The sequence below is a fragment of the Heterodontus francisci genome, chromosome 7 (assembly GCF_036365525.1).
Source record: "Heterodontus francisci isolate sHetFra1 chromosome 7, sHetFra1.hap1, whole genome shotgun sequence".
In the NCBI taxonomy this organism is placed as follows: Eukaryota; Metazoa; Chordata; class Chondrichthyes; order Heterodontiformes; family Heterodontidae; genus Heterodontus; species Heterodontus francisci.
Window position 1 is genome coordinate 51,966,385 of NC_090377.1, and position 26,681 is coordinate 51,993,065.

Below are 26,681 nucleotides of genomic sequence, written 5' to 3' on the forward strand. Positions count from 1 at the left end.
TGCTGCACTTTCTCCCCAGTTAATGTACCCAATCTTTCTCGCTTCACCTTTCACCACTACTCTTGCCTCCTATTGGATGCTGCTGCTACTCAGGGATGTTAAACACTGTTGTATGAGGGACTTACTCATCTCACAAAGCTATCACTATCAAGTGTTCTTAACAGCAGCATGCATTATTGTTTAATTCCCTGGAGCAGCATTGGGAGAAGTGGTAAAAAGTGAGTAACGTTTGACAAAACAGTTTTATTGTAAAATTATTGATAATGTGAACTACCAATCATCAGATTCATTACTTTAACGATAGGTTTTGTGTAACTTGACACATTTTGTGAGCGTGGAACCACAACAGCTACAAATATATAAATGTGTAATCCAAAGGCTCGTGCAGTTAATGCCATTTTGATCTGGAATTGTGCAATTTAGCTTTTTAACAGAAAAGAAAAATCCTCAAATTAAATTCCTATCTATTTAATATTAAGTAGATACTAACCACAATCTTCTTGAAAACTACTAATAAGATGTCCACAATTCTGAGGAATTTACAGCTGTTGGATATTTTACATGTTTAAAAATTAAGTAACTTTAAAATATTTAGGTTTGTATCCACCTCACAACTCATTCCAAAAATGTTTTCTATTGTTACTTTCAATTCAGAGGTTTCTTTGTTCTTTTCTCAAGCTAGGAATGTTGCATTTAGAGGAAGTAATGTTTTTATGCTTCCTTTTAGGTCGCTTTGCCCTGCACCTGGATGTACACATATCCTCAGGGTTTATTTACTGGTGTGACTTCAGTACCATAACGTCAAGGAGTGCTATCCGGAGAATTAAACCTGATGGGTCTTCCTTCCAAAATATTATAGTTACAGGAATTGGTCAGAATGGTATTCGAGGAATTGCAGTGGATTGGGTGACAGGTCAGGGGCTGAACAAGTTTATATCTTCTAGATTTACAGTAATCACCTGCAATTTCTGTGTGCTGGAAAATGTATTTATTAAAGGAGAATGATGATCTAATGATTAGTTCATTATAAACATTATCTCACTCGTGTAAAAATAGAAGGCAATAACAAACAACTGCAAAATAAGAGAAATCAAAACAGGTTGATACATGCCAGCATTTTGGTAAGGCTTTTTCTAAAATGACAATTTCTCTCTTTTGATTATTGACAAAGTCCAGATCCACCCTAAATAGATGGAAACCTGAATATGCTACTTCATAACATTTCTAGTATTAAATCCCTCTAAATGATTGAAAGATGGTAAATATCTTAGTGTTCAGATAATAGTGTTCAGAAAGTACTGTAGTTATAGTCAGCTCAGGCTTCCCTTTTGCTGTTCATGATCTCTAGTTCAAATTTCTGTGTTCTATGTTCACAGCTAATTATTGTTTTCTTATTTCTTTAAATAATGTCAATCTTAGAATTGTGAAATACCAATTATGTAATTTGTTTCAGAATTCAGGTTTTGGATTTGCATTCTGTATTTCAGATCAAACTTTTAGAATAAGACAAGTTCCTTCGCCATCCTATATTTGTAGAAACTATAATCCATATAAACTGAAAATTCCTCTATCACCATCAGTGCTGAATTGGCAGTGGAGGTGATCTGATCCCAAGCATACTGAAACCGGGAGGCATGAGACCACCTCTAGGAGATAGTCTCACTATGCATGGGTTCACGGCTGATGTAGTATAACACCAGCTTGGTGTGAAGCATTTTAAAAGTGCCCAGCAGTCAGTTTCACTGTTAGGGTGAAAGCTCTTCTAAAACTAAAAATTAGCTGTCTGGAGAGTGGAGCTGTGTACATGCATGCAGTCGCCAGTATAATTCAGGTCAGCCAACTCTGCATCATACTGTTCTGACCAGAAATCATAGCTTAATAATACCTGTTACTTTTGGTGTCAGATGTTCCAATTTTTCTTCATTATAAGTGCCTTCTTCAGCTGGACACCAATCATCCAAACATAGCATCTGCTATATTTCACAAAGCAAAGAAAATATAAATTTTTATATATTGTACAAAGTAACTAAAATGATCAGGGATAAATATATATATATATTAAAATCAAGCAGTGGTTTTAACTTGTATGTGGATTTGTAGTTGCACCACCCTGAAACATATGACTGGACTCTAAACTGATTCAGTACTATATACAACTCTGCAATTCAACCCTGACCATATATGCTATTGTAAAACCTGCTGGTTATCCTAGGAAAGGAATGATATTTGTTTCTTTTTATGTGATACAGGCAATCTCTATTTCACAAATGCTTTCATAACTGAAACATACATTGAAATTCTCCGTTTGAATACCACTTTTCGTCGAGTTCTCATCAAAACCACAGTAGATCTGCCTAGACACATTGTTGTAAATCCAAAGCGCCGATATATCTTCTGGGCTGACTATGGGCAGAATCCCAAAATTGAACGTGCTTTCCTTGATGGCTCCAACAGAACAATCTTGGTGGATGATGGTATTGTCATGCCACGAGGTCTAACTGTTGACCACACAAATGATTACATCTACTGGATTGATGACTCCCTCGACCTGATTGCTAGGATCTCACCTGATGGTGATCAGCATCAAATAATTCGCTATGGGAGTCGCTATCCAACTCCATATGGAATCACCATCTTTGAAAATAGTATGATTTGGGTGGACAGAAACATGAAGAAGGTTTTACGTGCAAGTAAAGAACCTGGAAACATGGAACAACCTTCTGTTATTCGAGACAACTTGAACTTGTTAAGGGATGTGGTTATGTTTGATAAAAAGATTCAACCAACATCACCCCAGCAAGTTAACAATAATCCCTGTTTGGAGCTTAATGGAGAATGTGCCCAATTTTGTTTTGCATTGCCTGGTTTTCAAGTGCCAAAATGTGGATGTGCCCATGGCAGGTTGGATGCGAATGGAAAACAGTGCATGATCGTTACTAATGATTATTTGATCTATGCAACAGAAACCTCCATTCGCAGTCTTCACCTGGATACTGCTGAACACTCACTGCCCTTCTCAGTAGTAAATGTATGGTGGACTGCAGTGGCACTTGACTATGACGTCATCGACAACAGAATTTATTTCACACAAATTTTTGGCCAAGGACGCAGTACAATCAGCTTCATCAGTCTTGATGAAATTTCTGCTTCTCCTACACAGGTGGTAACAGGTAAATACAGCAATCACTTTACAGACAGTAACATAATTATTAGTTATACCATATTATAATTAAATACCAGATCCCAAGAATTGGTCGATAAAAGTTCCCATACTCTCCATTCTGTGCTTCTGGTTTTCTTTGTTTCCACTCTCCCTCTGCCCTATCTTTGGTGGCTGTGCCTTCAGCTGTCTAGGTCCTACATTCTGGAATTCTTTCCCTAAACCCTTCCACCTTTCCACTCATCTGTCCTCTTACCAAGCTTTAGGTCAACCCTCCTAATATCCCTGTCAATGGCTCAGTGCTCATTTTTAAAAATGTGTTTATGCTCCCATGAAGCACTTTAGGACATTTATCTGCAATAATGGCACATAGGATGTTACGGGCCCCCCCCCCCCACCCCCGAGGCGAGGTCACAGGCAGGGGGGCAAGGAGTATCATGACGGGTGGCGGGAGGGTTGCGGCGGATTGGAGGGTCCGTTACCTCCCTGTTGCCCAGCGATCCTCCCGGGGTGGGCTAGGCTAAAGACAGCCTCCCCACCCAGAGGCCAATTGAGGCTCTTAAGTGGCCAATTAGGGACCTCTTCTTGTTGCCACTGGCATCTTACCAGCGGCAGGTGTGGTGGGCGGGGAGGCCTCCGCCGTGTGGAGAGGACCCCTTGTAAAAAGAGGCACCCTCACTGCGGGCTTGGGGGTGGTCCCTCTTCCGTGAGCAATTTGTGGCCCACGGAGGGCCTCACCAGGAAGCAATTCACCCCCCGGGACCCCCCCCTCCCAATGGACTGCAAGACCACTCCCTAACCCCCACTTGCCAGGGCCTTCCGGACTGGCCCCGGCGACCCTGCCTGACCTCCCTCTTGTCCGGGTTTCCACCACTGGGCTCGAGTCCGAGGCCCCTGCAGTACTGGCAGTGGTCACTGCTCTCAGTAGCACTACCGTTACTGTTGAGCTGCCTGTGCTCTGACTGGCCGGCATCTCTTGGAGGTGGATCCCCATCTCTTTAAAGGGACAGGGATTCTGCCTCCTAAAACTTTGAGGATCACTACAATGCGCTGAGAAAATGCAGAGGCGGGGGTGACCCGACACCAGGCGTGCTGCCTCAAGCACAAAATCCTGCCCTATAAGTGCAACTTGTGGAATTCAGAATTGTTAACAACCGTGTTATCAGATTGTTATAGTTACAACAGATAATAGGCAAACCATTATTTTAAATGCAATAAAAATTGATCTTGTTATCAGAATAACAAGAACGACGTTAATATTATTGATTCTACCAGTAACAATGCATTGTAACGACTGAGCCTTATAACTAATTTAAGTGTTATCATTGGTGTTCATTATGTGAATTTTAAGGCTAGAATTAACAGCCTAATGGATTCAATCCTAGAATATCAGGTAGAACATATGGCTTAGTTAGCTCAGGATCCTGTACTCCAACATTAGACCATTTTTTTAGTTACTGGAACTGCTTTTTCCCCGGGTGGAGCAAAGCGTTACAAGGGGTCATAAATTTAAGGTGAAGGGTGGGAGATATAAGGGGGATGTCAGGGGAAGGTTCTTTACCCAGAGAGTGGTCGAGGCATGGAATGCCTTGCCCGGGGAAGTTGTTGAGTCAGAAACTTTAGGGACTTTCAAAAGGCTTTTGGATAGGCATATGGATAAAGGAGAATGATGGGGTATAGATTAAATTGTCCTTGACAGAGGACAAAGGATCGGCACAACATTGTGGGCCGAAGGGCCTGTTCTGTGCTGTATGTTCTATGTTCTATGTTCTATGTTCTATGCTTGCTATTACTTAAGAAATTTAAAATGGGTTCTAAGAATGCATGACTCAAACTCAAGTTAATGTTGGTTATTCAACAAACAGAGCTTTTTACTTTTATACATCGGTGACTGTATATTTTAAACTATTACATAATACATATAAATGTTTGTTCTGAGGCTTGGGTGCTCCTGATGGAATTGCCTATGACTGGATCAACAAGAGGATTTATTATAGTGATTATTTGAATCAGACGATCAGCTCCATAAGGGTGGATGGCAGTAATCGCACAATCATCGCAAATGTTCAGAGGCCAAGAGCTATCGTACTGGATCCTTGCAGAGGGTAAGTTTGGCCAAACTGTAGATTAAAACTGAATGTTTTATGATTCAGTTCCTGTCACAAGCTATCTTGGGATCTTTTTTACCTTTTGTTATCTATTGAAATTAGTTTTAAGAAAGTTCTAATAGCTTTTATCCAGCAAGCAAGTGCAAATATCATATTGGACAGCCATGGGAGCCGAACAGAACAGAAGCCATTGTAGGCATGCAGCATGTACAGGACCGAGTGGGAGGACTTGAACCAGTCAGACTGGGAATGGCCAGATTTCTGGCTATTGCAAAAGTTCATTATCATGAGAAAGCAAAGTTAGATGCTGCTGCTATTACCTCCTGATTTTTAGGAATTCAGTAAAATGATGGGCTGACTATTTTGGATTAAGGGCAATTAGGGGCAATAAATGGTGGCCTTGCCAGCAACAGTCTAATCTCAAGAACAAATCAAAAAAAATATATTTATAGTGGGGAAAAAATGAGCAGAATCATGTTGTTACGACCAGGTGAGAAAGGTGTCTAGGGATCTAGACTACTTCACCTGGTCTTATTGTAACAGGGCTTAATTTTAAACACACTATGTTTTGAGCTTCGCCTTTGTGAATCCATGTTCACAAATTTCCAATTATAAGGCAAAGAAAGGAGCACAAACAGGCTTTCTTTGGTTTAAAGAAGAAAGATAACATTTATTGAACCTTAAACTTAAACTCTAATAATGTTAATGCCTACGGATATATGATGTGCCCACGCCAGCATGCACATGCAATACATATGTGCAAATAGGGACAGAAAAGAGCAGAAGAAAAGATAAGTAGAACAGTTTGAGGCAATATCTTGTTACTGTTTCTCGAGCTCGCTGTCGTCCTTGATTGAAGATATGGTCTTGCATTTCCTTGGGGCTCAGTATTCTTCGTAAACCTTGTTCATGTAGGAGATTTTTCTCTCTGAGTTTAGGTGTCTTCACAAGATTCAGTTCCATGGAAAAGAGATGGAGGTAGGCAGACGGGAGAAGAGATATTCTCTTTTGTCCGGCTTTCTGATCTCCAGTTTTCTCCAGTTTTCTCCAGTTTAAAACTCTCAGTTCAAATCTCTGCAACAGCCAGTTAGTCATGTGACTAAAACTGATCTGACCACTTCTGTATATTGGGGCAGGGACTGGTTCCCTTTGTTTTACCTCTGTCTGGCACAATGCAAATGTCTTTCCAGTCAGGTGGCTTGCAATTTTTAAGTTTTAATGTTCACGTGGCGAAATAATGTGTGCCTCAGTCTTGGCAGGTGTGGGGAGGGGGTTTGCCTGACAATGTTCATTCAGTTTTATTAGCTGCTGTAAATGGATATAAGGGGACAGTGATGTCTGCTACCTGAGGGCTCCTGTTCACAAATATGGACTGTAACTTCTAGATGGCTAATTAGAATATCAGTCTTGTATGAAGAAATAATGAGGGCAATTTTTGTCAAACTACAACTCCATTTACACTTATAAACAGGACGATAGCAAGAACAAAATTGTGTATGAAATGGAACTGCTGAGTTACCGCTGGTTACCCACCCATTCCAGTTTTTGGGTTGACTTCCATTTAAGTAGCCACAGTTCCCATTAGAAAAATATGGGGTGGGGGAGGGGCGTGAAACTAAATAAATATATGCAAATTGGGGGCACAAGATCTTGTCACAGCCATTTTTGTTCCTGCCTGTGTTACTACTGCTAGTTCCTCAACCTGCCCGTAGACCAGGAGCGGTACAGGATGGTGGCTATTTAAGGGGATCCTGAGGTGCTGTCAGGTAAAATGCTGGAAAATGATCACACTTGGGAGCCATTTTGCTTGTATTGCATCATGGCTTTTGGCTATTTAGACCATTTCAAGGTGCTTGTAGAACCTTCAGAACCCTTTGAATGCTTCGGGCAATGCATCTTTATGAGAGTTTGCCTGGCAATTCTATAAGCAGAAGAGGAGCAGGAGGAGGACAGAGCTGCAGCTGCATGATGAGGCAATAGGAGGTCTACTTTCAGGAATTATTACCTTCCAAATGCAGTTTATAGGTTAAGGACAACCTACCGGCAGTTCTCTGATGAATAGTGCATAAGGAGACTGCACTTGTTCAAAGGGGCCTATCACAGAGTTGCGTCACTTCCTGCATCAAGACCTGCAACCAATTCCAACATTTCACACATTGTTGCCTGTTGCAGTCAAGGTCACTACACTCTTGGACTTGTTTCCCTCGAACTTCTTCCAGGCTACCAGATATGATACTGAGATATCAGTAACATGTGATTCTGCTGTTCGTGCTTGCATTAAGCAGGTGACTGATGCCATGTTTGCTTGAGCAAATACTTCCATTACTTTCCCCATGGGCATCTAGAAGCAACAGGGATGGGCTTTGGAGCTTGCACAGATTATATCATTCCCAAGTGCAGTATATCATTGCCTATACCTATATCGCCATCTGGCCCCCTTCGCACGACCCATTGTTCCCAGGAATAACAAAATCTTCCATTCCATTAATGTACAATTGGTGTGTGATCACAAGCAGCCCTTCACACAAATCTGCAGCCATTTTCTTGGCAGCTGCCATACAGCTTTTATGTTACAGCGATCCTCTATTCCCCCCACTCACCGAAAGTGAGAGGCTTGCTGCTTGGGGTAAAGATATCATCTGCACACTTGGCTCATAACTCCTCTTGGGAACCCACTCTCCATACGGACCTGCCCTACAATCAGCTCCATCAGTCAAATAGAGCCCTAATTGAGCAGGTCAGTGAAGTTCTCAAATTATTTTGCTGACTAGACAAGCCTAGTGGCTTCTTGTAATACTGTTCCCAAAAAGGGGCCCATATGGTAGTGATTTGCTATATGCATAAAAGGTTTGCTGTACAGCATATGGAGCAATCATTGGATGAGGACCGTCAGGATGAGGAGGGAGAGGGCACTGCTGACATAGAGGATAAACTGGAAGTAGGAGGACTCCAACAGTTGCCTGCAGAGCTCTTCGGCAGCAACTTATGAAGAATATATCAGCTGACTGATCTGTTTCCCTGCTTTAAGTTATCTCCAACACGTGTGCCAGTCTTTCCACCCTCAAATAACTAGCATGTAGTCAAAAACCAGCATTGAATGACATGTTAACTAACGTTTCAGGGTCACCATCTACTATAGGAACACTTTCTGCACACAAAGATTTCAAAAAAGGTTATTATTTACAGCCTTAAACAAATGCCCGACATCATCACCCAAGTAGGAGCCCTTAGTTCCTTTCTTAAGTGCTCTCACCTTCTCTCGTGCTCCTGTGAGCTGCTACTTCAATTGCTGCAGCTTGGGAGGTGGAAAGTTGCTGTGGCTCAATCAAAGGCTCTTGAGATGCCAGCAGTTGGTAACCCTTGATGGTGAGAGTCCAGATATGCTGCCATCCAGAAAGTGGGTAACACATTCCATTCCAGTTGCACCACTGATTTGCAGGAGAGCAGATTGCAGGAGATCTAGGATGCAAATGAAGCCCCTATTCATTTGGCGTCCACCCTGACCAGTGCAGAGGAGGTGGTGGAGAACAGAGCCTGCATGGCCAGAGTATTAATATCCCTGAGAGATGCTTTTACTGGTGGTACAGACTCCTGGAGGGTGTAACATAGGAAATAGGAGGAAGAGTTGGCCATTCGGCCCCTTGAGCCTGCTCCGCCAGTCAACTAGATCGTGACTGATGAGATACCTCAACGCCACTTTCCCACATTATCCCATATCCCTTCATATCTTTAATAACTAGAAATCTATCGATTTCTGTCTTGAACAAACTCAATGACTGAGCCTCCATAGCCCTCTGGGGTAGAGAATTCCACAGATTCACCACCCTCTGAGTGAAGAATTTCCTCCTCATCTCAGTCCTAAATGGCCTACCTCTTATTCTGAGACTGTGTCCCCTGGTTCTAGACACCGCCGCCCCCCCCCCCCCCCGCCACCACCCCAGCCAGGGGAAACATCCTTCCTGCATCAACCTCTGTAAGAATTTTGTATGTTTCAATGAGATCACCTCTCATTCTTCTAAACTCTAGAGAATATAGGCCCAGATTCCTGAATCTCTGCTCTAAGGACAATCCCGCCATCTCAGGAATCAGTCTGGTGAACCTTCGTTGCATTCCGTCTATGGTAAGTATATCCTTCCTTAGGTAAGGAGACCAAAACACAATATCCCAGGTGCGGTCTCACCAATTTCTCTTGCTCAAATTCTCTTGCAAGAAAGGCCAACATACCATTTGCCTCCCCAATTGCTTGCTGCACCTGCATGTTAGCTTTCATACGAACATTCGGACATAGAACATCGAATTAGGAGCAGGAGTAGGCCATTCAGCCACTTGAGCCTGCTCCACCATTCAATAAGATCATGGTTAATCTGATTGTAACCTCAAGTCCACATTCCCACCTATCCCCGATAACCTTTCACCCTCTTGCATATCAAGAATTTATCTACCTCTGCCTTAAAAATATTTAAAGAATCTGCTTCCACTGCCTTTTGAGGAAGGGAGTTCCACAGACTCACGACCCTCTGAGAGAAAACATTTCTCCTCATCTCTGTTTTAAATGGGCAATCCCCTTATTTTTAAATAGCAACCCCTAGTTCTGGAGTCTCACACAAGGGGAAACATCCTTTCCACATCCGTCCTGTCTAGACCCCTCAGGATCTTATATGTTTCAATCAAGTTGCCTCCACCTCTTACTCTCCTAAACTCCAGCGAATACAAGCCTAGCCTGTCCAACCTTCAGTGGTCTCATCAATGCCCTGTATAACTTAAGCATAACTTCCCTACTTTTGTATTCAATTCCCCTTGCAATAAACAATAACATTCTATTAGCTTTCCTAATTATTTGCTGAACCTGCATACCAACCTTTTGTGATTCATGCACTAGGGCACCCAGATCCCTCTGCATCTCAGAGTTGTGCAATCTCTCACCATTTAGATTTTATGCTTTTTTTATTTTTCCTGCCAAAATGGATAATTTCACATTTTCCCATATTCTCCTGCATTTGCCAGATCTTTGCCAACTCACTTAATCTATCCATATCCCTCTGTAGCCTCCTTATGTCCTCAGTCTTCAGTGACTTATGAACATGCACACCCAGGTCCCTTTGGAAATCAACACTTCCCAATCTCTCACCATTTAAGAAATACTCTGCATTTTTGTTTTTCCGACCAAAGTGGATAACTTCACATTTTTCCACATTATATTCCATCTGCCATGATCTTGTCCACTCACTCAGCCTTTCTAAATCCCTTTGAAGCCTCTTTGTATCCTCCTCACAACTCACGTTCCCATCTAGTTTTGTGTGGTTAGCAAACTTGGAAATAATACATTTGGTCCCCACATCCAAATCATTGATATAGATTGTGAATAGCTGGGCCCAAGCACTGATCCTTGTGGTACCAAACTAGTCACAGCCTTCCAACCTGAGAATGATCCATTTATTTCTACTCTCTGTTTTCTGTCTGTTAACCAATTCTCAATCCATGCCAGTATATTACCCCCAATCCCATGTGCTCTAATTTAGCATACTAACCTCTTGTGTGGGATCTTATCGAAAGCCTCAGGTTTCAGGCTCAGGTGCAGCCCCCACTGAGGTGACCACACGATCCATAGTTGATGGCACTGTGTTGATGCTGTGTGCCAGAACTACAAAATGTTGGTTGTGGACTCCTGAATACGATGACATTCGGCATAGGTTCACTGAATAGACAGTCCAGTGCATTGAGCAATTGCTGGTACTTGCACTTAAAGCAACTTTCTTTTAAAGACTGGGCCCCTGAATTCTGGATCTCTGTCCTTTTCACCAAAGCTTAGGCTCAACTTTGCCCTACAGAGAACAGTTTCCTGGGAAACCCTTTACACTTGCACCTGCTCCTGCTCAGTTGTCCTTGGTGAATCACCAAATACAGACCTCTCTAACACTATCTGTACCACATGGATAGCTGATTTCTGTGCTGGTGCTTGGAAGGGTGAGAGCACTCAGTCTGTTCACTAAGTTCTGAATCATATGATATACCTTCAAAGTGGAGGAGAGAACAAGGGTTAGCAAATGATGACAACGGTAAGCAGTAGCAATTGAGTGACAGTACAATGCATCGCCAGGCTGTCATGCTGAGATTGTGAGTAAGAGTGTTAAATAGAAAGAAAAAAGGAAATGAATATCACATAATTGTGTGGATTGGAATGCATGCCTGTAAAGGAACTTGCCTGATTTTCCTCCATTAACCTAAATGAAAGAAAATGGAGCAGATTCCTTTTTCAGTGTGTACTGCAAGCAACTCAGTTTGTTGCTACAAGCTGCAGCCAGGCAATCCATTACGCTTAGGCCCAGGCCAGGAAAACCTCCCCTTGTGTCTTTTACATTGTATTAAAATGGCAGTATGCTCATGGTACAATATATTCATAATTGCCTTGATTGATACGTTTTTCTAACAGGTATATGTATTGGACTGATTGGGGAACCAATCCTAAGATAGAACGAGCAACACTAGGAGGAAGCTTTCGGATACCTATTATAAATACCAGCTTAGTATGGCCAAATGGACTGACAATGGACTATGAAGATCGGAAACTCTACTGGGCTGATGCTTCACTGTAGGTTTATGATCATTGTTTATTGATTTCCTGTCATTTATGGGCTAATGTGAGAGAATAAAAGTTTTATTTAACTGTACTTGAAATGTTTTTAATATCCTTATTTACAAATTATTTATACTTAATTTTAAGTTTTGTTCCTTTTTGTGCTCATATTAGCATTGTAAATTTTAATACTTTTACCATTTCAAGCATCTCGCATCAATATCAGGACATGCACAGCATTAGTTAGCTCATTTTGCTACTCTGCTCCAACATTGTGCTTTTACTGTAACAACAGAAGAGTGCCATTCACTGTGACAATGTCAAATTTAAATTTCCAGTTGTCACAACACCCATCTTTCTGATCACTCTGAATGAAATTGTCAGTTTAAGAACATTTATTTTTCGAGTAAGAATAACCCATTTGGACAACCAAATCGAGAGGACGTTAATTTCTTCCATTTTGTACCTTGGACCACTGTGTCTAATGTATTGTACCCGATATAAACAGAAAAGAATTTTGTTTTTAAATGTCCAGCTAGTATGTGAACACCAACAGGCAACCATAGCGATGAATGCCTGTATCCCTGGGAGCTCTTACAATGCTTTCATTTTAAGGTCTGTCCCACTCTTACTTGAAGGAGAGGAAGAATGGAAGATTCCCCCACCCAGATTCCCTTCCCATCCCGTCCCTCCCTTGAGGCCCTTCCAAAACACTCAGCCTGCAATTTACCTTTTTGCAGGCGAGCCTTTCTTTGGTGGCAGCTGATAGCCTCACACTCCCTCCTTCAGGCCAGCTGCAGCTTTCAGGCAAACAGCTGACTGGCAACATGCAGATGAGGCCTGAGAGTTAAAATATGCAGGGCCTGAAATCTGAGTCAGTGGATGCATTTTACACTTGCCCTTTCCCACGCCTGCCTGAAACTTACTCAGAGTTAAAATCAGCTCATGTATGTTGGACAAGTAGCCTGACATTACAAAGGCAGTGACGGGATTAAGGTAGTGAAGGGATAGATTGGTGCTATCAGCTTATAGAAACCTGATGCTATATTTGGAGATGATGTTGCAACGGGATACCATGTAAGTAAGATTGAGGAGGGGCTGAGGATAGATCCTTGTGGACTTCTGAGTAACAGTGGGTGCAAGAAAATAAGCCATTGCTTGAGGTGTACTGACTATGATTGGCTAGGTAAATTTATATATTACTTTGAGTTGCAACAAATATCATCAGAGATAAACTTAAAAAAAAGAATCACATTTTCATTGTGTCATCATTTATGATCTCAACCCTGAGCTTTTTGGTTCTGAACTTAAGTTCATCAAATTTATTTTTAAAATTTAATTATCAACATTGTCTCCAACAATTTCTGTGGGTTTACCACTTGTAAGCGGCCCACAGTGTATCACTGGTATGAGAGTTATTTGAAAATGTTAGTTTTAAATAATTCATATTTTTGCAACATTCGATGATATTCTATTTCAGACGGAAGATTGAGCGCAGTAGTCTTACAGGTACAGACCGTGAGGTGATTGTTAGCACTGCAATTTACCCATTTGCAGTGACCCTCTATGATGAATATCTCTACTGGACAGACTGGAACACTAGAAGCATCTACCGGGTCAATAAGCATGATGGGTCAGACCAGACTGTGATGATACAAAACCTACCACATCGTCCAATGGATATCCATGTCATGTCTGAGAGGAAGCAGCAGCAATGCAGTAATCCATGTGATCAATTTAATGGAGGCTGCAGTCACATCTGTACTACAGGTACTAACTATTCCTACCTAAAGCATTTAAATAATAGGATATAACATGATGTAACATTAATCTCTCGATTCTGTATTCAGACCTTCTTTTGAGAACATAACTTATGCAAATAGGAACAGAAGATAGGAACAGGAGTAAGCCATTCAGCCTCTTGAGCCTGTTCCACCAATTAATTAGATCATGGCTGATCTGTACCTCAACCCCATTTACCTGCATTTACTCCATAACCTTTGATTCCCTTACCTAGCGAAAGTCTATTGATCATGGTGTTGAAAGTTTCAATTGCTGCAGTCTTTTGGGGAAAAAGTTCAAAATTTCACTATGCTGTGTGTGGAAAATGCGCATCCCAATTTGACTCCTAAATGGCCTAGTTTTACTTTCAAGAACATACCCCTTTGTTTTGGATTTCCCACAAGAGGAAATAGTTTTCTGTATCCACCCTATCAAATACCTTTATGATTTTAAAGATTTTGGCTAGATCACATAGAAGAATGTATGAAATGTATTAAGAAAATATACTGGAGGAGAAATTTGTTCGCGTAGCAGTGTTATGCAGACTTACTACAATTTACTGGGGCAGGCAGTACCGTGAGCTACACAGTGTTCTTCAATGATATCAATGAACATTCCCCCCTGAGAAATCAGTGTAAGTCTGCGTAGCACTGTTAGAAATGGTGCTATGAATTTCTCTTCCCCTGATTTTACTCTTCACGCTATGAATATGATGTAATGCTGCCAGATAGGAAGCCTGCTTTTACCAGTTTGCTTCAGGGAACTGTTCTTAAGAAGAGCACATATAGGTCAGACACCATAAAAAAGGTACATAATACTTTACAGATCCAATGGTCTTTAACTTTCTGTTCTCTGTTCCTTTTCTAATATAAAAATATTTTTTGATACACTTTTGTTCAAGTGTTGATTTCAGTTCATAACTCATATTCATTTAAAATCATAAAGTGCTGGAAATACTCAGCAGGTCTGGCAGCATCTGTGCAGAGAAAACAGTTAACGTTTCAAGTCTGTGATGTTTCATCATATTCATATATTGTCCACCTCAGAAGATAAGAATGCGTGTATTAGTTGGGTTTCCAGAGAGAAGGGATTCATGGATTGCAAATTAGTCTAACATATTGAAAAAAAAGAGGGAAGTAGACCGAGAGTTTCCTTTCCAGTGGTTATGCAATCTTAAGTGCGGCACTAATTAGGAGCCAGTTCTGTAGGAAATGACAAGGGAAGCCCACATAGCTTTTGTCTTTTGCTGTCAATGTATTAAAATCCTGCACCACCAACTTGTTACTTCTCTTAAACATGCATCTGGATACATAATCCAGCTGTCTTTGAGTATTATGCATTTAGAAAATTACAGGTGAGGGAGAGATGTATAGTAACCGTTGAACTTACTTTGATAGTTTATGTTCCTTAGCATTATGGTCTTTTCCCAGTCACCTTTATAACATGTTTCTTTGTGGCATGCAAAGTCCTCTGGAAGTAGATTTATTTGTTGCTTATTTGCTAGCTGTGAGTACAAGTATGTTTTGCAAATTACTTTTGTATTGTAATTGTACTTTAGGGCCCAATGGTGCAGAATGTCAGTGCCCTGCTCATGGTAACTGGCGCCTGGTTAATAACAATAAAGATTGTGTTTCATCCGATACTGCCACATGTGGCAGTGGCTACTTTACTTGTTTGAATGGCCGTTGTATCCCAGAGAGGTGGAAATGTGACACTGACAATGATTGCGGAGATCAGAGTGATGAAACTGAGAGAGTATGTGGTAAGTTCTATCATAGGTTTATTATGCATCATGACATTTATATTAGAAGGATTCATTTTCAGTCTCCAGTGATATACAATGGTAATGGGACTTAATGTAAAATACCTTCTCTGAAGTCACAAGTAGCAAATGGACATTTGAATAACATGATTTTAGTTCATAAATGATAAAGGTAATATTACTTTAGCTAGAGGCTGCTATTATAACCTGAGCCAGTTTTAGCACTCTTACAAACATTTGCAGTTATCGTTGAGTTATGTTGGCTCTCCAGTTCTGCCCTTCCCCCTTTCCCAACAGTTGCATGGTTAAGATGGGAAAATTCCTATCTGGGAAATGCAAGTTACCACTCTAGTACAACTTATTGAAGTTCTGCCATAATTCACATGCTCTAAAGTCCAGTATCTTAAAAGCTACTTAATACATATATAGTGGCAAAACTGATATTGTGTGAAATGTTTTGCATCTAGTGAATAATTTGATTTCATGTAACCTGTTACGGTTACATATCCTATGCAAAGTTTTAGAAGTGCCCAAGTAATCCCACAGACCTTATTATTAAGAAATAGTATCATGTTGAAGTTGCAGTGCAGTGTTATGGACAGCAGTGTGAGACAGCCTCCTGTAGGGTTTGTGTTTAGTGCGCTTAGGAACTAAATTCGGTCATGAGTCTACAATTCTGCAATTGGAATAAAGGAGCCAATTTTAGCAACACAAGCACGCATCTTTCCTGCAATCTGAAATATGAAGTGTCAACTATAAAAGAACCCTTAGAAAGCAGTCCTGCAGAGACTATCTGCCTCTCCAGCTTAGAAATCAGCATACAGCAAAAGCTGTGAAACGTATATGTAAAGTATAAAAAAAGGATGAAATACGCTGAAATATTTTTGCTCTCTCTTTAATGCAGTCCACATGGAAAAAAACGCACCTAGAGGTATCTGTCCTGTGATTTACTAATAAATATATGTTAATTTATTTGCTTTTGCCAATTAATTATGAATACTGCTGTACCTATTTTTCTTTAACTTTTTAAACAATCTATAATGACGTCTATTGTAGGTAGACTCTAGAATGATGTCAGAAATTAAGCTTCCCATGGGGTTAGCTTAGTTGGCACTACTTCGTAGCACTCTGACCTCTGGTTGTGGGTTTAAGCTCCCCTCCAGGAATTGGCTAGTTACTGGTCACCCGAGATACACTTTATCAAATGTAAAATAAAAAACAACTATAAAACCAAAAATTTTATATTATTTTACATGCAGCCTATTTGGAAGCGTTTGTATACGTGGAAGGTAACTCAACATGATTTTGTTTTATTGTAAGAGGGAGTTGTCACAGCATAATTTAAAAGCTTTTGTGCACTATGTGGTTTACTTATGGTATCTCTGCTCTTGTCCTAGCTTTTCATACCTGTCCACCAACTGCTTTCACTTGCGGGAATGGCCGGTGCACTCCATATAGGTATCGCTGTGATCATTACAATGACTGTGGAGACAATAGTGACGAGGTCGGCTGCCTGTTCCCTACTTGTGATCCCAATTCCGAATTCTCCTGTAATAATGGAAGATGTATTGGCACTAGCTATGTCTGCAATGGGATGAATGACTGCCATGATAATGGAACTTCAGATGAGAGGAACTGCCGTAAGTACAATGCAGTCATTCAGCATTTTTAGAAAGAAGCAGGGTGCTCAAATAGTTGTTGATGCAGCAGACAGCATTCAAGAGCCCATTACTCATTTACTGGAAGTTCTCAATAGGATGCTGTGTCCCAGAAGTAAGGATTTGTTGTTTAAAAGGAGTGAAATATTCACACATGTTGTAGAAAGTAATTATTGTGAAATATCATCTGCATTGATCTTTCCTTTATCAATATTTATATGTACTTCTCATAGTTGAAACTCAGTTTTTATGCAAAAACTTTTGAATTATTTTGTAGATTGAATTGAACAATATAAGTAACACAGCAACGTGTGAATTTAGTATGAAACATATTTGAATTATCTGATATTTGAATTAAGCAACTTTGAATTAAAAGGTGTAGACTGCAATAAGTGCCAACTTGTACAGCACCAGTTTTGTATTGTCCTATTGTAGGAGAAGCAGAAATATTTGATCATTTCCATTAGGAAGTGTTGACTTTGCTGTAACACTGTAATGAGAAGTTTCTTATGTTGTCTGATGCAACATAAATGAGATGCGTGGAATTCAGTTTGTTGAAGATCTCAAACAGATTTATTAACAGCTAACAAGTATATACAGTGCAGAGCTAACTATTTGCAGGACTTGCTTCTTGGCGTTACAGTTATAGAGTCAGACTGGCATGTAGTCACATGACTGCATCCTGGCACTTAGCTCATAAGCATACTAAAATCTTAAAGGGACATCACTCTTAAAGGCAATCACATAACAAGTACAAGAGTGAAAGTATGAAAACCATCGAATTCCAAGGTGTCTACAATCTATCCAGTGTCAGGAGTCAACCTGTAAGGATTTATAACCCCTTACACCAGGATTGGACGTAACAAAAGTTCAGTTGTGAATCTACTTTAATGAGACAAAGTCAGAACAAGTTTATTCAGTTTTATTTAAGCTAAAATAATAAACTCGGGCAGCAATTTACAGTTTAATGCAGGTTATACTACCCATATGAAGACTGGACAGAAGAACGCATATCTTCTCTTACAGCTTTGATTTTCAGTCTTCAAGCTTCTCTCTCGCTCTTTCTCTCTCTCTCTCGCTCGCTCGCTCTCTCGTCCTTTGTCATCTTGTTCCTGGTTCTTTTCTGCTGTGCAGACCTGATCAGGAGGTTCTCTTTTATCCTGGCTCTTATCCAATTAACCCCTCCCAGTACCCAATCCCCATGGTCATCATGCCCTGTGTATGCTTTTCTTGGCCAATCAGGTATTGTTCATGTGGTTGCTGCCAACCTTACATAATTACATAATGCCCTTTGTATTCACCACTCTCGTATTTTCCCCTTATCTCAAGATTTCTACATCCCATGGTTTCTTATTTACTTGAGAGTTGCCCCTGCATTCATGCTTTTTAACTTACACAGACTGTCTTCAAGGACTTAAGCTTCAGCTGCAGTGAGCTTATTAAAGCTTGACATGATTTTCCACAATCCCTTTACCTCAGCATCTTTTATATTCTTCTCTTCTCTTCGGCAGTCCCTTGGGATTGAGAGTGACTTCCACTCCTTTTCAAAGGGTTCTGAGATGGTTGATAAGTCCAATGTGTGATCTGCAGATTCTATTACATGAGGGGTAGGTGGCGCTTGGAGGTTTGTGCTCTTCCTCCAATGCCTCGACTTCTCCTCCGTATGTTCTTGACAAAGGCCCTCGAGGTGTACCATGCTTTCCGAATGAGCTTTCTCCATCTAGGATAGTCACAAGCCAGGGACTCCAGACGATTCGACGGGGATGTTTGATCTCTTTGGGGATGCTTTGAGGACATATCTAAAGTGTTTCCATTTCTTCCTGGGAGTTTCCTGCCATGACCAAGTTCTAAGCAGAACAGGCTGCTTCAGGAATCTGGTGTCAGGCATGCAAATGACATGTCCCGCCTATCGGAGCTCGTTTTGGGTTATTAGCACCTCGATGCTGGGCAGGTTGGCTTGGGAAAGGACGCTGCTGTTGGACCCCCTTTGTTGCCACTGGATTTAGAGGATCTTGTACAGACATTCTCCAGTGCTTTGAGGTGACTGCTGTAGGTTGGCCAAGTCTCCGAAGCATATAGGAGAGCAAGAATCATTGCTGCACAGTAAACCATGGTCTTAGTCTCAGGTTTGAGATCCTGATCCTCAAATACCCTCTTCTTCAGTCAGCCAAAGGTTGAGCTGACACATTGGAGGTGATGATGAACCTAGTCATCTATGTCTGCCTTCGCCGAGAGGAGGCTCCCAAGATATGGAAAATGGCCCACATTTTCCAGCATCTCGCCATTGATCTTGATTACGGGGGGAGGTATTGTGCTGTGGGAGCTGGTTGGAATAAAAATTGTCATTTTCTGATTATTTAGTGAAAGACCCATTTTCTTGTATGTTTTGGAGAAGGAGCCGACAATGATCTGGAGCTCAGTTTCAGAGTGAGCACACACGCAAGCGTCATCTGCATACTGAAACTTGAATGACCGAGGTTGGAGTGCTTTTGGTTTTGGATTGAAGATGGTTCAGTTTCTTGTCTGTTCTGTAGATGATCTCCATGTCTGCGGGTAGTTTGTTGGAGGTGAGGTGTAGCATTGCAGCGAGAAAAATGGAGAAGAGGGTTCATACGATGACAAAGCCTTGCTTGACACTGGTCTTGACTGAGATAGGGTCTTTGGTGGCTTTGTTGGTGAGGAGTCCAGTTTGCATGTCATCGTGGAGTAGACATTGGATGGTGACAATCTTCTGAGGGCAGCCAGATTTGAGCAGGATGCTTCATAAGCCTCTGTGGGTGACAAAGTCAAAGGTTTTAGTGGGGTTGAAAAAGGCAATTTACAGCGGTTGGTTTTGTTCCCTGCATTTTTCTTAGATTTGCCGCGCAGTGAAGATAATGTCTGTGGTGTCTCTCGATAGACGAAAGTCACACTGCAAATGTAGTCAAATCTTTGAGAAGTGCACGAACAATAGGGCAGTAATAGTAGGGGATTTTAATTGCCCCAATATTAACTGGGATGGTTTTAGTGTGAAAAGAATTGAGGGAGCAGAATTCTTGAGATAGATGCAGGAGAACCTTTCTGCCCAGTATGTAGCAAGTCCAACAAGAGAGGGCACAGTTTTAGACTTAATTTTAGGAAATGAAGATGGACAGGTGGAAGGAGTGGCAGTAGGAGAGCATTTTGGTAGTAGTGATCATGATTCAGTCAGTCTTAAGATAATTCTTTAACAGGGCAAAGATAGAACAGGAGTTAGAGTTCTCAATTGGGGCAAGGCCAATTTTACTAAGGCTGCGTTTGCTGACAATGCAACCACTAGGTGGCGCAGTACTTGCACATGTGCAAATGCAGGCTCTTCAACTGGAACGTCAGTGTCTGCAACATTCAGGCAGCTGCCAGGATTAAAGATGGGCTGCACAATTTATCACAGGAAATGCTTATGGCTAGATCATTCTAGCAAACTAACCTTACATTAAGTTGGATGGAAAGCCAGCTACTATGTAGTTCTTGGATACTAACTATACTCCTCAGATCCATTTAATATTCCAGTAATCCTATTAAATAGAAAAGGAATTTTATGATTGAATTTCCATTGGAAGATAGTGAATTGGCACCCCGATCGATGGAAAAGAAAATTGGGTAGAGTATAAAACGTACTGCTGATTCGTAATTGTGATTCATTTATATGACTGACCAGGACTAATTTCACCCGAATGCAGCTACTAGCTCCTGCCCCAATGGCTGCTCTCCCCACTCAGCAACTCGCTTTTTCCCCCTCCTTCTCACCAGCTGCTTCCCCCCCTCAGACACTCGCTGCTCCCCCCCACTTCTCTGGCCGATTGTTCCCCGCTCGTGCCACTTCACTCTCTGGCCACTCGCTCCACGCCCCCCACCCCAACCCCCAGCTGCTAGCTCCAGGCCACGCTCCCACATTCATCATTCTCCACAGGCCGCCCGAAGAAGCAAGGCGGGCTGCAAGGAGTAACGGGGCGACGTAGGAGCGAGTGGCCGAGAGGAGGGAAGCGGCACAGCCTGGAGCTAGCAGCTGGAGGGGGGCAGGGAAGCGGGGAGTGAACGGCTGGAGAGTGGTGTGTCATGAAATGAGGAACAATCGGCCAGGGGAGTGGGGGGGAGCAGCGAGGTCTGGAGCGAGCGGCTGAGGGGAGGAAGCGTCGAGGCCTGGAGCGAGTTTCCAAAGGGGGAAAGCTCCAGCCTCAAAGTCTCCCATTTAGCTGCTCCCTCCAGCTGAGTAGGGGGCTGGATACCCGATGCGCTTTATTGCGCATGCGCAAAGGTGGACCAGGCGCAGATACGCGATGACGCACGCGCCACTTAGTCCTGGCAAGATGTAGCTGCGCATGTGCACAGCTTTGTGAACTCTGCTAACGTCAGCGGGCCGCTGCGTTGTCAGGAGTCACTTTGTTTTACTAAACTGAGGAGTGATTTAGCGAAAGTGGACTGGAAACAGCTACTTGAAAGTAAATCAGTGTCAGAACAGTGGGAGGCATTCAAAGGGGAGATTCAAGGGGTTCAGGGTAAATATGTTCCCACAAAGAAAAAGGGTGAGGCAGCCAAATCTAGAGCCTCATGGATGTCAAGGAGCCTACAGGGTAAGCTAAAGCAGAAAAGGAAAGCTTATGTCCGACACCGAGAACTCAATGCGACAGAAAGCCGAGAGCAGTATAAAAAGTGGAGGGCATGAAAGAATAATGGCATGCAAAATCAAGGTGAACCCAAAGATGTTTTATCAATTCATTAACAGTAAGAAGATAACTAAGGAGAGAGTAGGGCCCATAAAAGACCAAAAAGGTAACCTATGTGTAGGAGCGGAAGATATTGGTATGGTTCTTAATGAATACTTTGTGTCTGTCTTCACAAAAGAGGGGGACAATGCAGATATTGTAGTTAAGGAGGAAGAGTGTGAAGTATTGGATGTGATAAACATAGGGCGAGAGGAAGTATTAATGGGATTAGCGTCCTTGAAAGTTGATAAATCACCAGGGCCAGATGAAATGCATCCTAGGCTGTTACAAGAAGCAAGAAAGGAAATAGCAAAGGGTCTGACCATCTATTTGCAGTCTTCACTGGATACAGGTGTGGTGCTGGAGGATTAGAGAATTGCTAATGTTGTACCTCTGTTTAAAAAGGGAGCGAAGGATAGACTGAATAATTACAGGCCAGTCAGTCTAACCTCAGTAGTGGGCAAATTATTGGAATCTATTCTGAGAGACAGGATAAACTGTCACTTAGAAAGGCACAGGTTAATCAAGGATAGTCAGCATGGATTTGTTGAGGGAAGATCTTGTTTGATCAACTTGATAGAATTTTTTGAAGAAGTAACAATGAAGATAGATGAGGGTAGTGCAGTTGATGTGGTCTCTGTGGATTTTAGCAAGGCTTTTGACAAGGTCCCACATGGCAGACCAGTTAAAAAAAAAAATCCCATGGGATCCAGGGAAATGCAGCAAGGTGGATACAAAATTGGCTCAGTGGCAGGAAACAAAGGGTAATTGTTGACGGCTGTTTTAGTGACTGAAGAGCTGTTTCCAGTGGCATTCCGCAGGGCTCAGTACTGGGTCCCCTGCTTTTTGTGGTGTATATTAACGATTTGGACATAAATGTAGGGGTCATGGTCAAGAAGTTTGCGGATGATGCAAAGATTGGCCATGTGGTTGATAGCGAGGAGGATTGCTGTAACTGCAGGAAGATGTTGATGGTTTGATCAGATGGGCAGAAAAGTGGCAAATGGAATTCAGCTTGGAGAAGTGTGAGGTGATGCATTTGGGGAGGTCAAACAAGGCAAAGGAATACATGATTAATGGGGAAAATACTGAGAAGTGTAGAGGAAGTAAGAGAACATGAAGTGAAATGTACACAGATCCCTGAAGGTAGCAGGACAAGTTGATAAGGTGGTTCAGAAGGCATATGGAATCCTTTCCTTTATTAGCCGAGGTATAGAATATAAGAGCAGGGAGATTGTGCTGGAACTGTATAGCTCATTGGTTAGGCCACAACTTGAACACTGTGTGCAGTTCTGGTCACCTCATTACAGAAAGGATGTAATTGCACTAGAGAGGGTACAGAGGAGATTTACGAGGATGTTGCCAGGACTGGAAAAATGCAACTATGAGGAAAGATTGGATAGGCTGTGTTTGTTCTTCTTGGAACAGAGAAGACTGAGGGGAGATCTGATTGAAATGTACAAAATTTTGAGGGGCCTGAATAGAGTGGAGGTGAAGGGCCTATTCACCTTAGCAGTGAGGTCAGTGACAAGGGGGCATAGGTTTAAAGTGATTGGTAGCAAAATTAGAGGGGAGATGAGGAAAAACTTTTTCACCCAGAGGGTGGTGATGGTCTGGAACTCACTGCCTGAAAGGATAGTTGAGGCAGAGACCCTCAACTCATTCAAAAGGAGTTTGGATATGCACCTCAAGTGCCGTAAGCTTGCAGGGCTACGGACCAAATGCTGGAAGGTGGGATTAGAATAGGTGGATCATTTTTCGTCCGACACAGACACGATGGGCCAAGTGGCCTCTTTCTGTGCCTTAAATTTTCTATGATTCTAAATCCGGAAGGAGCTCTTCAGCCACTGGGAGGAGGTGCTTGAGGAGTATCGTTACAATGATCTTCCCTGTAGCAGACCTTATGCCTTATGTTTCTACTATACTACACTACAAAAGCTCTTTCGTAGGGTTAAGTGTTTAATAGTCTTACGCTAGCTATATATTAAAATCTTCTGATTGCACAAACTTGCTGCCCATGAATCTTACTTCCTATTATCGTTATTTTTGAGTAATGATTTTTATGCTTAAATTTATACTGGAAACCTTCAATGTAAACATTTTAATGGGTAAAACCCGTATCAAAATGTGGAAGTTCACTGTCACATTTAATTGATGAATTAATTAAATCACTTAAAATGATTCTAGAAAAAAGTTTACCTTTTTTCTCTCTGTAACTGAAACAACTTCTGCCAAACTAAGGTTTTAAACAAAATTTTAAAAATTTAAAAAATCCAAATAACATGATTGAATATGCCTATTGAATTACACTTTGTGTCCTTCGATTAAATTCATGAACATTATTGCTTGAAGGCTTCATAACCTCATAAAAGCCTAGGCTTGGATTTTATAATTTTTCCCCAGAGTGATGACAGTTATCTGAAGGCCGATCCTGCATTCTGAGCATATGTAATATGCCCAATTTGCCAGAAGTAGCTTAATAAAAGCAAAATACTGCAGATGCTGGAAATCTGAAATAAAAACAAAAAGTGCTAGAAAATACGCAGCAGGTCTGGCAGCATCTGTGGAGAGAGATTATGTTAGTAGTTAACCAAATAATACAATACCTCTCAGACTCTAATAAAATATATTTGGTTGTTTTTCAACTTCATTTGAAGAAAAACCAGAGGACACATTTTAAAAGCTTGATTCAGGTTAAGTTTTTAATGAACATATTTTTTAAAACAGAGAAGGGAAGTCTGTCTGTATTGTGTGAGAGAGGAAGAAAACATGAGAGACTTTATAGGTTGCACACCTTTTGCAGCCTAAATTGTTTGAATTAGAAGTACACCATTAACTTCAGAAAGAGTTCAGCTGTGACAGTGAAATACAGACAGAATGGCCAAGTTTCTTCTTATTTATAGTGTTTGAGGAACACTCACCATTTTCTTTTTATCTGAATCATATTCTTTTTGGAAAGGATTGATTTTTAAAAACTTTTTAATTCATTATTTTCTTTTCTTTTATAGCTAAACTACATTGTCCTCTCAGTCTTTTCATGCCACTCCATGTCTATGAGAACAGTCACAATTACCACCACTTGTTTTACCACTGCCTTACTCCATCCCTATGGGCCATTTATCCTTCCCAGCATTCTAAACTCACCTAATAGGCCTTTTATTCATTAATGGGATGTGGGCATCACTGGCAAGGTCAACATTTATTGCCCAACTCTAACTGCCCTTGAGAAGGTGGTGGTGAGCTGCCTTTTTGAGCTGCTGCAGTCAGTGTGGTGAAGGTACTCCTACAGTGCTGTTAGGTAGGGAGTTCCAGGATTTTGACCCAGCAATGATGAAGGAATGGCCATATATTTCCAAGTCAGGATAGCGTGTGACTTGGAAGGTAGGTTGGAGGTGGTGATATCCCATGTGCTTGCTGCCATTTTCCTACTAGGCGGCAGAGGTTTCAAGTCTGTGAGGTGCTGTCGCCATGCTGTCGAATTGGCGACCAGCTGCATTGCACTGGTGGTGCAGGGAGTGAATATTTAATGTCATAGATGGGGTGCCAGTCAAACGGGCTGCTTTGTGCTGGATGTGACAAGCCTCTTCAGTGTTGTTGGAGCTGCACTCATCAATGCAAGTGCAGAGTTATTCCATCACACTCCTGACTTGTGCCCTTGTAGTTGGTGGACAGGCTTTGGGGAATCAGGAGGAGAGTCACTTGCTGCAGAAGCCTCTGAACTGCTCTTGTAGACACAGTATTTATGTGGCTGGTCCAGTTAAGTTTCTGGTCAATGGTAACCCCAGAATGTTTCTGGTGGGGGATTTGGCAATGGTATTGCAGTTGAATGTCAAGAGGAGGTAGTTAGATCCTCTCTCGTTGGGGATGGTCATTGCCTGGCACTTGTGTGGTGCAGATGCTACTTGCTACTTATTAGCCCAATCAGGAATGTTGTCTAGGTCTTGCTGCATGTGGATATGGACTGCTTCATTATCTGAGGAGATGCAAATGGAACTGAACACTATGCGATCTTCAGTGAACGTGATCTTATGATGGAGGGAAGGTCATTGATGAAGCAGCTGAAGATGGTTGGGCCTCGGACACTGCCCTGAAGAACCCCTGCAATGATGTTCTAGGGCTGAGATGATTGGCCTCCAACAACTACAACTGTCTTCCTTCATGCTTGGTGTGACTCCAGCCACTGAAGAGCTTTCCCCTGATCCCACTGACTTCAATTTTTAATGAGAGTTCCTTGATGCTGCATTTGGTCAAATGCTGCCTTGATGCCAAGGGCAGTCACTCTCAACCTCTTGAGTTCAGCTCTTTTGTCCACATTTGAGCCAAGGCTATAATGAGGTCTGGAGCTGAGTAGTTGTGGTGGAACCCAAGCTGAGCATCATTGAGCAGATTATTGGTGAGTAAGTGCCACTTGATAGCACTGTCAAAGAGACCTTCCATCACTTTTCTGATAATTGAGTGTAGACTGACATCCACTGAAATCACTGGAAAATCTTTCCACGATACTTAAAGCACTGGTACTTAAAAAGTACTTAAAATGTACAATAGATACATAAATAATTCCGATATTGACTCATCTTCTGAACTCAAAGGGTCTCAACCAAAACATCAGTTGGTGGCAATTGACTGGCTTGGATTTGTCCTGCTTTTTGTGGACAGGGCACACATGGGAAATTTACCACTGTGTCAGACAGATGCCAGTGTTGTAGCTGTACTGGAACAGGTCAACTCGAGGATGGAGCACAAGTTTTCAGTAGTACAACTGGGATGTTGTTGGGGCCCACAGCCTTTACTATATCTGGTGTGCTGCTCAGCTGTTTCTAGATAACATGTGAAGAGAATCGAATTGACTGAAGACTGGCATCTCTGATGGTTGGAGCTTCAGGAGGAGACCGATATAGATCATTTCTGCACATCTG

The 26,681-nt window shown here is 41.8% G+C and overlaps 1 protein-coding gene across 1 annotated transcript in view; it reads left to right on the plus strand.

The window, feature by feature from the left end:
* The window catches only part of lrp2a (low density lipoprotein receptor-related protein 2a), a 418,190-nt gene that overhangs the window by 238,398 nt on the left and 153,111 nt on the right, over positions 1-26,681 (plus strand). The window contains exons 38-44 of the mRNA XM_068035173.1: positions 728-913; positions 2,250-3,170; positions 5,100-5,265; positions 11,699-11,857; positions 13,323-13,612; positions 15,183-15,386; positions 16,784-17,026. Coding sequence (XP_067891274.1) covers positions 728-913; positions 2,250-3,170; positions 5,100-5,265; positions 11,699-11,857; positions 13,323-13,612; positions 15,183-15,386; positions 16,784-17,026 — 2,169 coding nt within the window. The remainder of the gene's footprint in view (positions 1-727; positions 914-2,249; positions 3,171-5,099; positions 5,266-11,698; positions 11,858-13,322; positions 13,613-15,182; positions 15,387-16,783; positions 17,027-26,681) is intronic.